Genomic DNA, 12,722 nt, shown 5'->3' with positions numbered 1-12,722 from the left:
GGCCCTTTCCATGAGGCACCTGCAGGTTTCCTCTGCCTGATGGACTACTGAGGCAGTGCAAGCAGATGTTAGTGCTGATAGGGGTCCTGTTTTTTGACCCATTACTAATGTCCTACAAGTCACACAAAGCTACCAGGGATTCCTAAGCAAAAGCTGTAAACGCTTCAGTTTTTCACAAATAAGCCCCTTTCGTTGCTTTCAGAATGTGTCGTCATGGAGCAGGCAATGACCAGAACCTGACTTTAAACCCTTCAATGTGCTGCCAGATCGCGTGTAAGATGATCCAGGAGCTAGGTGGGCAGGCATAAAGAATGGTTAATTGCAGAAAGCACCATTTTTGCTCATGTCCCAGATGAGCTTGCTCCAAGGACAAGCTGGAACTTGATGAAGCAAAACTCCAAGATGGCCAGTGAGCTCAGCTCGGTGCAAACGCTCAGCTCAGGCAGAGGTGTTCTGGTGTAGGTGGTGTAAATCCCATCAAAATGGCAAAGAAGTCATTTTCCTCAAAAGCATTGGGTTTACTTGTTAAGGATATTTCATGTTGGTTTTGGGTTTCACTTTTGGCTTTCAGTTTTGGGTGGGGGGTGTCATCTCTGAAACTTTCCAGATAGGTTATCTTCCTATTCCCATACATATTTTACATATTTTTAATTTGTCCTTACATTTTTCCAGGAGTTCCCCTTATAAAATCTTGCCTAGATTTTCTTAATGGCACATATTAACTACCTTTCTGCATTTAAAATTTGTTTTCCAAGGGGCCGGCAGGTGGTGTGGTAGTTAAGGACGTTGTACTCCCACATGGCCTACTGCAGTTTGAGTCCCAGACCTGGTGGCTTACTTTCTCATTCTCTCTCTCTCTCTCTCTCCCCTCTATCTTCCTCTCTGGTCAAAATAAAATAAATAAATAAAGTTTTTTAAAAATTCTAAAAAAACTTGTTTTCCATACAGCAAGTTAGTGACTGAACACACGCTCACATACACACCCTGGCAAAACATGTGTAGGCTTGGGAATGAGGCCAACCTGGGTTGCCATCCAGCTCTGCTACTAACTAGCTGTGTGACTTTGGGCAACTCAGTCAACCTCTCTGGGCCTCAGTGGCCTCGTCTGTAAAATAAGGACAATAGTAGTTCCTGCCTCACAGGTGGCTGTTTCTAAGAACTGAGTGAGACTAGATAGTTAAAGCACTAATGTTGGTGCTGGAGAATAGCAAATATAAGGTACACTTAGTGGTAGCAATCAAGTTATTTCAAGTAATGTATCCAAACATCTACTGCGAAGATATGCTCACAGTAGGTGCTCAGTGATCCCAAATGTCCAGCTTCAATCTGGGGGCTGAGTGTGTTTCTTGCCACTGGAATATTCCATGGTAGCCACAGAAGACCACCTACAGCTCAGGCATCACAAAAGCATGAGAGTGGAGATGCTGCTTCATGTATTAAGAAGAGCAACTGGTTATCAAGGCAGGCCTCCCCTGGTCCTTTTGGACACCACTGTCACTAAACACTTGACATGGTCATCAGGATGTCAGGGCAGTGTCTGTTCTCTTGAGATTTGAAGCTTTCACTGACATGGATATCGAGTGTGAGGTTATTTTAATTGCCTTTGGTTGAAAGAACTGAGTCATACACCATTCAATACATTCCATTCTGGTGAAACCCCTGTTTTTTAAAGAATGATGGAAAGGGGAAGTCCTTCACACACATGTCCCCAAACACAGAGGCCCCGGAGGGGTGAAGAGCAGAAGGGCTGCAGTGCAGGACTTGGTCACTGTAAGAATAACATATGGGGACCAGCAGAGAGCGTGATGACTAAGTCACTGGACTCCCATGTAGTTGACCACAGGTCGAGTCCCGGACCCGGTGGCTTAAACTCACGCCTGGTGTGTGTGCGTGTGTGCCCAAGATCCCGAGAGGAGAACGGAGGAGAAGGGATTGTGGCACGGCCATCCCCCCTGGGGGGTGATTTCTTGCTTTCTGTCTCTCTATTTCTCTGTCTCTGTCTCTCTGGTGAGAGCACGCACCCTATAGCAAAAAACTCTCAAAAACAAACAAAAATAATAACATATAACTATTTGCTTTTGCATTCTCCCTTTGGTTTGCAGATCCCTCAGCATGTCTACACACTCACATCTTCAAATGGGTCTGGGGTCGTGTGCTCTGGGAGCAGGGGAGGGGTACCAGGGTTTGTCAAGATCATTGCTGATGAACCAGCTGTCTGACTTAGCTTTATTCCTGTTCTCAGCAAGGCAGTGATTATTCAAGGCAGGGAATTCTTCACATGAGATCCATGTTGGGCACTAAGTGGTCCAGAACCACCTCCCTCTCCAAATTGTATGTAAAACATTGATGGGCTAGGAAGGGGAAGACATCACTGTGCTTTGTCTGTGGAGAGAGGCGGTAGCTTTTCACTGGGGGTCTGTGGCCGGAGACAAGCTCAGACCACAAAGCTATTTGGCTCTGCTTCCCCAACCACAACACCCCAACGTCCCAGCTAGGCGGCCGGGCAGTGACAAGATCAGTCAGGACCGTTTTGTGGCCTTGCAGCTGATGGACTGTTCACTCGGTTGTTGTAGACTCATGTAGACAAAGCCTGCAAGCTGGGGGAAGCCAGACCCCCCCAGGTCTGCCTCGGGCGACAGCCCCCATCCCGCCAGGCCCTGGGGAGTGAGTCCTTCCTGCCCGGCAGCTCCTTTGCTCATGAGCTGGCCCGAGTCACCTCCTCGTACAGCACCTCAGAGGCAGCGCCCTGGGGCGGCTGGGATCCGAAGGCCTGGAGGCAGGTTCCTGCTCCGCTGCTGCCTAGCTGCGACGCTGCAGGTAAGTCACTTCCCCTGAGCCTCGCTTTACTCATCTGCCAACCGGGGCGTAGTCCCCTGCTCAGCCTGCCCGCCTGCTTCACCGGGTTGTTGGGAGGAACACAGGAGGTGACAGCTCTGTGCCCATAGGAGAGCTTCCTAGAGCTTTCTGGCCCTGCAGCTTCTCTGCTTTCTCCCCGGCATTCTTTGGCAAAGGGACAAGCCAAGCAAGCAGAGTGTTCCAAGTGTCTCAGCCTCACCTGCAGGAAAATGAGCTGGGGATTGCCCAAGGTGCAATTGCTGGCTCCCTCTGCCTTACGCCTTCCGGCACCCCATTTCCCTGCCTGCCTGTCTGTCCCTGTGACCAGACTGGGAGCCCCAGGGAGACAGGGGTTGTGCTTCTGCACCTCTGAATCCCCCTGCCCAATGCCTGCTGCTTGATACCTGGTGAGTACTCAGGAACTGCCTCTCGTGCCAGCCACCTGCTGTGGACTCTGCACCCCGTGGGACTCCTGGACCCCACCCAGGACTCCTGCACCCTGCAAGTGGGGAGGTCTGGCAGCCCAGGGAGGGCAGGCAGAAGTCCAAGCCAACGCTGCCCAAGAAGTCTGTGAGTTCAGATCATCCACTGGAGTCTAGAATCTAGAAGGAATGGTTTGACTCGCCCCAAGGGATCACGAGTAAGCATGAGAGCAACGGGGTGGATGCCAGCCAGAGCGGGCCTTTGCAGAGAATTCCATTTGCATCATGAAATATCAGTGTGCACAGGATGTCTTCCCTGTCTGCAGAGAAAACCAGACAAAGGAGCATGCTCTAAGGGATAGTGATCAGAAGACGGTCATTGAGCCAGAAGGGCCTCCCAGATCTGGCCTCTAATGGGCATTCTGCTTTGGTACGTACAGCCTTGTTCTCTTCGTGCTGCCTGCCCTGGCCTGGAAGAACAAGCAGTGCTTTCCATTCTGGGGCTATTGATTTCTCCCCCTCTCTCAGAGCCACAGTTCTCAGCTGCTCACTTTCCAGCTGAAGCCAGGAAAGTCTTGTCTGGCACAAAGCTGCCAGGGAAACAGAATTAACCCGTGGACAAGGCCATGTCCATTAAGGATGTCACTGTTTCCACTCCCTGCCCCTTCCCCGTTCTTGGAAGCCACGAGTGCAAGGATCCCAGCTGCCCCTACCTATCATCTCTCTTCCCATGCCAGCCCCTTTGGTCCAGCAGTAGGGGGCGGGCCAGATGGCTGGCCCCATGCTTCCCTGAGAGTCTTGGAAGTTGACCCCACCTGGGGGCTGGAAGGAAGACTGGCATTCACTAGCTGCTCTCCCTAGCACAGCCACCTTGTCAGCCCAGCCTGAGTGGGTGTGAGGCCAAAGATGCAGGCTCCACAGGGGAAAGAAAGGTGGGCTGGAGAGATGTTTGTTCCCCCTGCCCAGCATTGAAACCAAGCTCTTCCAGGACCAACTGCCCTGAAACCAGCAAGATGGTGGGGGAGGTGGAATAGAGTTACACATCAGAGGTCAAGTGGGAAGACAGAGAACAGAGGGTGAAAAGGATGACCTACAGATCTCTGCCATTCACCTTTGTTGACATTTATTTTATGATGCCCTGACTGACAGCTTCACTCACCACAGGCAGTGCCATTCCTGTGGGCAAAGTGCCCAGGTCCGGTGCCAGGCCTCCAGGGGCAAAGAAGCCAGCAGGCCACCATCGCCCTAGTTTGGCCTCACATACGGAATGACAGGGTCAGTTTTAGACCCTCACAGGATCTAGTACCCTGACCCAAGCTTTCTCCCAATGCTGCCCACTCCCTACCCTCTCCCAGCCAGTCCTTAGAACATAAACCACTTCCAGGAGTTTATTTGGGTCAGTGGTAAACTCCACACTCCACACAAGCTAAGATGTACACTGACATCCCTCGACCTGCGGCACAGCCTGGCCCTGAGGAGACTCATGGTAGATGTATGTCAGCTGACCTACAGTCCTGACTACACTTCCTGCATGCTCTACCTCCTAACAGGCACTTGGGCAGGGAGTCAGGGCCCCCAGAGTCTGTGTGCTCATCCTTCCGGCCACACTCTGGGAGTACAAACCGGCAGCTGCCCCACACCTCAGCCCCCATGGTCCACAGGGAGGAGTAGGGCCTGACACACGCTCATCACTCTCTATGCCTATGCCTCCTGAGAGTTAGGAGCAGCCTAGGAAACACAACTCCCCTGCCAGTCAATGGAGGAAGGGGTTATAGTATGAGAGTCACCTGAGTAGTTTTGCCTAGGAACACCCACTCAGCTGGACCTCTGGCTATGGACCATGGTCAGCCAGAGTCACAGGTCTCAGAGGTTCCCACCAATATGGGGCCTGACACTCAGCACCTGATTACAGGGTGGCTCTGTGTGGTAGGTCATCTTCCTGTCATTTCAGAGGGAAAGTCAGAATGGTAAGTGAGTTATTTCTAATTCTGGCTTCCAAAGATGACACAAAAAGGTGCTTTCCTCATGGAACAGTGAGCACACAACCCCCACTAGTGCTCATTAACTTCTGGGGGATTCTCATGGGGCAGTGTTTCTGCCTCCTTCTTCTCTTGTCCTCTCCCTCATCCTCCTCTTTTTCCTCTCTCTCCTCCTCCTCCTCCCAACATGTTCTACAAAACAAAGCTTCGGATCCACTCCCTGCCATCTCCCAGTGGTGGTTTCATGTGACCCCACTCCAAGTCTGAATAATCTCCATGGCATCATGGGTAGAGTAACTTCAGTTTGAATCAGGCCGAAGCCCCCTGGCCCTCCCCCCCCCCACCCCGCCCCGAGTCCCTTTACCTGAAAGGTGGCTGGCTGAAGTAGTATCAAGTAGCATCTTCTGCAGTGATGAAGGGGAAGCATCCAGTGGGGCCTGGGGGCAAGAGGACATGAGCATTTGGTGGTCTGCCAGTGGCTCATTCGTGCCAGTGGGCAGTAGTAGGGTTTGGATGGGCCAGACTTTTCAACTCTCTCTCCCCTCCCACACAAAATGAGCTGCTGGGAGGAGGTGACATTGGAAGAACCAGAGCCTTGGTTCTCTGTGAGATTTCTTGCTGGCCCCAGCCATAGGCCACCACTGGAGAAGAACACCTGGTTTCACACAGGCCCCGCCTGTCAGTGCTGCCCGTCAGTGTCGCCTGGACAATAGGACCCAGTGCCCCGACAAGTTCAATCCTAGAAAATGGAGTCATGTGATCATCTCCTTCATAAATTGGCTTATAAAAAGCCACATGGCCTGGGCCATCTCTCTACGGAGAGCAGAAAGTGAGTGTCTGTCACTAAGCAGCACCTCGCAGCCACCGTTTCCTCCTGGTCACTGAATCCATTTGTCATTTCCTGTTTTCTCAGTTTTCCAACGATTCTAATTGTCAGTGTCAAAAGGCAACAACTGTTTTCTTGGGGCTTATCTTTGGAGCACATTGATTCAGGACAAAGGATGGGAGCCTCCGTGTACAAAACAAAGGAAACTGCCTCCTCGGGTGGCCTGAGAGGATGCCCTGGCTCCCCTTGCCAGGGACAACAGGACCAGGGTGGGAACAGAGGATTGGTGGTGCCACTAGACAGCCCAGCAGCTGAAGACCCAGGGAGGGTCCCACTTGTTGGCGGCACCCCAGACATAAGGGTCCTACAAAGCTGACCACCAGCACCACAGGCTGTATGCAACGGTGCTCTTGATCTGGCAGTTTCCATAGTGATGCCACCAACTGGATTTCTCCACAAGTCTGGGTGCTCTGGCGGTCACACCTCCTTAGATGAATACATGCCCTGTAACCCTGGGCCTTTGGGCAGCACTCTTTCATCTGGTGGCACCACCCATATCTGCCGCCCTCAGGCTCCTGCCCCAGTCCTGCCTTTCCTTTTGTTTCCCATGGCCCTGGCTTGACTTGCTCTCTACATCCTTCCCTTTGGTCTTCTCTGCCCTTCCCCTGCTTGTCCTTTGGCCACACTCTCACCTCCGTCTGCCCCCTGCACCCCCCATCCCTGCCTCACTGTGTTATTTGACCAAACTAATGGGCAGTTCGTGGGGGTGGAGTTAAGGTTGGTATAGACTTAGCTGGTCACACGGGAAGCTGTCCCTAGAGGCAGTGGACAGTGCATTGCACTTCCTTGCCATGTTGCTTTGGGCAAGTCATTTCACCTCTCAGAGCCTTGGGCATCATATCAGTAACATGGGGCTGTAGATATTCTGTCCCAGTGACCTAGGGCTGGTATAAGGACCAGGGGAAGAGCAAAAGTGAGAAAAGGTCACCTAGCCTGAGCATCTCAGGCAGATGCAGATGGTGTAGCCTTGGGTGGTCATGTCCCCCATCCCCATTTTACAGTGTCCACATGGGCCTAGGGAGATAACATGAAATGAAGGATTGAAGCCACAGCACAGTGAGCTTGTTAGCACAGCCTCTCATCTGACCGGCCACCCCTGGTCAGACAGCAAGAGCTAGGACAGGAAGCAAGCTAAGAGCCGGTAGAACGGAAAAGTAGGCCTCGCCTGGTGAAATCGCTTCTGGTGTAGTGTTCCTGGTGCTGTGTGTTTGTCCTCTCTGTCTTGGCAGGAACGGAGGCCAGGAACTTCTGCCAGGCCCGAGAGCTGGGCTCACACCCAAGCGGCAGCCCTCCACTCACCCGCTGCCATGGCAGCCCCCACCCAGTGCCCTTGGCTGGAAACGCTGACACTTAATGGGCCCATATCGTAGGATTTCTGGCATCTGGTGGGATACAGGCCAGAAAGTATTCTCGGGACATGTGCCCCGGAGAGAGCTGCCTCTGTTGCTGGCATACCAGCGAGCAGGGGTCTTGAGAAAGGGGTCGGAGGTGGCAGCAAGGGAGCAGACATGGCCAGGTTGCCCTGGTTACATGCTGTGAGGCTTCAAGCACTGGACTAAAGAGTTGAGCCTAGGACCTGGTCACGACTAGGCATGGACTGACCAAGGGTCTCGGGGCATGTCAGGCCTTCCCCGGGCCTTAGGGCCTTCATTGGGTTCTGTCCTGGCTATGTCTATCTGCTTTGTCCCTTGAGCCAGTCCCAGACTGAGTGCTGAGACGGCAATCCCAAAGCTTGGCTCCTCCCCTGCCCACCCAGCCAGCTTTGAGTTGGAGGCAGGAAGCCCCTCCCAGTGGCCCTTGCTGCCACCAGTCAGGAGGAGGTGGGGAAGTTGGCAGAGAGTGTGTGGCTACTCCCAGTTTTGGACAGTGTGTCCACCTGACCATGTGATCGTCTGGCCACTCAGGCCAGGACCACCCAGTCTCAGGCCATTGCTGGTGACAGCCTTGCAGAGCTGGGAGAGTCTACTCTGCCCCAGCCCCAGTATCCCTTAACCATTCCCACTCTGGCTAATTTGAAATCCAGCCCATGCTCCTATTATTTACTGTCTTCTGAATGCATCCAGCTTGTCTGGCTCTCCCAAGACTGGCATGCCCAGACTCCTGTTGACCCTGTGGGCATAGTCTGGCCAAGGCAGAGTAGCATAGGACTGTCACCTCCCTCCTTCTACATCCTCTGCCTCTATTAATGCAGCCTAATACGACATTTGTTCTTTTGGTGACCACATATCACTGCTGATCCATCTTGAGCAGACGGACATCCAAAATGCCTAAGTCTTTTTCTATGTGCTCTTGCTATCAAGCTGTCTCTCCTGTCCCATCCTATGCTGTTGCAGTTTATTTTTTTTTAACCCAGGTGAAGAATCCTACTTTTATTTATATCTGTGGAGTTTTGCTCGCGGGGTGTGGCATGCATGCGACTGTGTGTCAATGTGTTCACTCATGCTTTCTGCTCCACCAAAGCCAAGTCCTAGGTCCCCGCACGGCGATATCAAGGCTAATATTTCTTGGTAGCTATAATTTAACATGTCTTTTTCATCTTCTGTTTAGCAAGAGAAGCAGAGATCAGGTCTTATGGCAATGACCCTTGAACAGCGAAGTTTATATATCACCCAACAGATGAGTCGATTTGAAGGTAAGCAGTTAAAGTCAATGTTCCCAAAGGAGCCAGCAAGAGGATGCACATGTGAGGGTGAAGTGTGAACTCTCTTCAGAATGAGTAGTTACTGTCCATGTTTCTGAAAGCATCACAGGGGAAACGGGGTCTGAAAGTCAGCTAAATAGTACCCAGGTTGGATCCCTCATGTTGAAAGCAATTTGAAGAGCAGGATCTCAAATTGCAGGCTAGATCTTAATAACTCAAAATTCACTGTTTAATTCACAGGGTTGATTAAGCTGAGTCAGGCCTCTTGATGCATTATTCTCAATGGAGGGGGCCAGCTCCCTGTGATGTGTATCACAATCCCCTTAGGGCCATCCCTCCCTCCTTGCCTTCCACACTCACAGTCACACACTGCTGGGGTAGCCTTCACCATCTCTTAGGTGTAAGAAATGGAAAAGAGGTTAGGGGTGGGTACTCAGAGAGGAGCCTACCTACACAAACACCCTTCCACAGCAGCTGGAAAGCTGATCAAGCTATATTGGCCAGGGATACAGCAGTTAGCAAGACACCAGACATAGTCCCACCTTGACAGAGCACACAAACTAGCAAACTTTCACGCTGGTGGGGTGAGGTTGGCTCAGACCAAGGGCTCAGCATTTGCCAGGGGCTCAGGGGAAGCTGCTTGCCCTCAGACAGGTGCTGCCACTGTACACTATTGCTCTTTCATGATCATGCAAAACCCCCGACTCTTTGGGTCTGGTACCAGCTAAGTCTATGTCACATGCCCAGGCTGAAGGGACAGGACAGACACGTCTCAGGAAGGCCAGTGACCTCCAGGGGGTTAACCTTATGAGGCCACATTGAAACTTAGTTGGAAAGGTTAAACCTAGGCACTGCTAGAGGAGAGAGAGACCTATTTAGTAGTTGAGCATAGCCTTTAGGGTAGGTCAGATATCAGCTAGCGTTTCAATCCAGTGGGATCTGCTTTAGGGGGGCAGGGTACGAGCACAGACCTGGATAGTCTGGGAGGGCTTCTCAGAAGAACTGCAGTCCAGAGTAAGGGTGGAAAATGAGGGAAGTTGAGAGGACTTGGGGAGTAAGGGTTGCCAAGGAGAGGCCAAGGGTGGGAGATGAAAAGTCAGTGTTGGGGTGGCAGCCCCCCTCCCCTTCTGCAGCTGCAGCCCACAGATCCCTGCCTCTCTCTCTCTCTCTCTCTCTCTCTCTCTCTCCCTCTGTAGCCATCCAAGAACAAGTCACCCCCAAGTGTAGCCAGACCAAGGCAAGCCCCCCTTCCAGCCAATGCTCGATGTCGCCCAGAACCAGGCTCCTTCAGGACAATCCAAACCCAAGAATGATCCCACCTGCCAGGCACCAGAGCCCCAAGGGCATGGGCATGATCGAACCAACTCCAGGGAGGCAGCAGGGGGGTTTTGACTCTGATCCCCAGTTTCCCATACCCTCACACTCAGCCCAGACCCCCCTAGGTGGTCTTGGCTCCATCTGCCAGAATGCTCAGAGTTCTGGTGACACTGCCTCTGGAATGCCCCTGCCCAGGTTCTGCCCCAGCCCCCTGGGCAGCCAGCCCTCAAGTCCCCACCAGCTCAGAGAGCCCAGTGTGCCAAGAATACCCACCACGTTCAGTAACGCTGCATGGATGGCAGTAGCAGCAGCTGCAACCATGGTGGTTTCGAGGGAAGCAGCCCCGAGCACAGTTGATAATAGCATGCAGCAGCATTTGGATGGCAGCCCAACCTTTGCTGAGGCACCCGTGAGTGTGCCCCCAGCAGCCGGGGCAGTCACACCTCCCAGTCACATGGCCCTGGGAGGCCGGCCTGGCCAGAAGGGGGGTGCCACCCTGGCCAGCCCCAGCTTCAGCCAGCTGGGCAGCCCGAGCCCCAGGCAGAGCCCATTGCTGGGGCCTGTGCCTGTACTGAGCACCGCTAAGTTCTTGCAGCAGGGCCTGGCCAACTTCAATCCCAGGAGTCCCATACAGGGCACTGAGCCACCCAGCTCTGTGGCCGCTGCTGCTGCTGCTACTTCCATCATTCCCCCCAGCCAGTCCCCAGGTCCAGTGGGCAGAACCAGTACCCCTCCTGAGCTGCCACCCAATGACTTTGTGTCCCTGCCCCAGCCCCCACTAAAGGATCTGATTTCACCGCCTGACTGCAGTGAGGTGGGTCTCATTGAAGCTCTCTTGAGAGGCCCCAGTGTCCGCCCATATGAAGACTGGGTGTGCAACTTAAGGCTGATTGATGACATTTTGGAACAGCAAGCTGCTGCCCAAAATATCTTAACCCAGAGTGCTGACCACCTCACCCAGGATGCTCGGGAGCTCCTTGCCCAGGATGCCCAGGAGCTTTAAATCTGAGCAGATGGCAAATTCACACTTGGCCACCTATTCACACCAGACCCCAGGCAGCCACAGCTGTCTCCAATGTGAGAGGTGTCAGCCTTGCCCATCTCTGTCTACCTGTGACAAAAATGGATTTTTCAAGCTATTTGTACATATTTGAAAATTTTATAAGTGGTTTTCCTAAACATTAATGACGTAAGTGTTTATACTTCGTTTTGTGACTTTGCAAAAAAAAAACGGCTTTTGTTTCTGTAGAGTTGTGTTTGTTATGCATCGTTTTGTGTTGCTGATACATTGTTACAAATATGCAGACTGTGTTGTTTGCTCCAGTGATACCTTGTTAAGCCAGGTGGCTGAGCTGCTTATGGTTTTAATAGGATGAGAGATGTGGACCTGACCAAGAGATGTTGTGCAAACTGACAAATGCCAAATAGAAAAGCACTTGGCCATCTATTTCCATTTATACTGAGAAAAATTATATCACCTTGTGTGATTCCCTTTTTTATTTTATTTTTTTAATTTGCTATAGGGTGTGTGCGTGCTGGGGAGAGAGAGAGAGAAAGTGAAAAGGCATTTCACATAGGGGATGGCCACACTGCAATCCCTTCTCCACTCTCCTCTCAGGATTTTGGGCACGCACACAGATGCACCCAGTGTGTTTTCCAAGCCACCCGTCTGGGACTTGAACTGCTCAGTCGGCTGTGGGAACCAGCCACCTTAACCTCCACGCCACCAGCTGGCTTCTTTGTGTGATTATCTCTTACAAACTGTTCGCTCTCTGCTGACTATTTCTGAATGCGCATCTACAGCAGAAGACATTTTATCACTACAAGCCCCCCAGAAATGCGTGGCTCAGGGGCCGAGCACATACATGACTTTGGGACAGGTGCAGAGGTAGGGTATGAGTGAGCACAGCACTTTCTGAGCTGTCCACGCGGGGGAACCAGGGGCTTCCTCTTCTCTTGATCATTCAGACGGAGCGAAAGCCCAGCTGTGTTCATTTCCAGTGACCCGTTCCGCCCTGGAGGTGAGCTCTTCCTGGTTTAAAGCCTTTCAGTGTTTGTTTTGGTGTAAGGCACTGTGGTCTGGGGGGAAGAGTCTGTAAACCTGAATGGTTGATTTGGGATTTGTCGTTGATGGGTTCTATTGCAATCACTGTTAAGTATATTTAGGTGTTTGTTATAGAAAACCCGCACCCACTGCCTTGTAACCCTTCTGTGTCCAGATTTTGTGTAATCACATTTTAATTGCCACCTTGTATTTCAGCTTTACATTTGGTATCTGGCATCTGTTTCAAGCCAGTACGTTTTTTTCTTCATTCTTTAATAAACAGCCAAGAGAAAAATGTTTCTCTGTTTTCTTTTTACAAGGGAGTGTTGGTGACTGTGAACCCAAGTCAGTTTTGCCTGCTAGTGTCTTCGGTTCTTTCAAAGCTGCTTGATGTCCTGTGCATCAGAACGGCCCTGCTGCACCAAGCCTGGAAGGAGCAGGGAAGGCTACGACGTGTAGAGTACGTGCTGTGGTCATTCAGCATCGCGACAAACAAGCATGTTGTTTCTTCCCCTAGCCCCTCATATTGCACAGGATGAAATGGGACAGGAAGCCACTAAGTCGCTGTGTTGGGGGTGGGGCAGAGGCAGGCCAAGAG

At 51.9% G+C, this 12,722-nt stretch overlaps 1 protein-coding gene across 1 annotated transcript in view; it reads left to right on the top strand.

Moving 5' to 3' along the window:
- Positions 1 to 10,036, top strand: part of MAMLD1 (mastermind like domain containing 1) — a 51,318-nt gene extending 41,282 nt beyond the window's left edge. The window contains 3 exon segments of the mRNA XM_027769374.1: positions 2,574 to 2,817; positions 8,670 to 8,754; positions 9,960 to 10,036. Coding sequence (XP_027625175.1) covers positions 2,574 to 2,817; positions 8,670 to 8,710 — 285 coding nt within the window. The 3' untranslated portion in view covers positions 8,711 to 8,754; positions 9,960 to 10,036.
- Positions 10,037 to 12,722: the final 2,686 nt, after the last annotated feature.

This window comes from Tupaia chinensis, unplaced genomic scaffold (assembly GCF_000334495.1).
Source record: "Tupaia chinensis unplaced genomic scaffold, TupChi_1.0 Scaffold149448_1, whole genome shotgun sequence".
Taxonomy (NCBI): Eukaryota; Metazoa; Chordata; class Mammalia; order Scandentia; family Tupaiidae; genus Tupaia; species Tupaia belangeri.
This window is presented reverse-complemented; position numbering and strand designations above follow the sequence as displayed.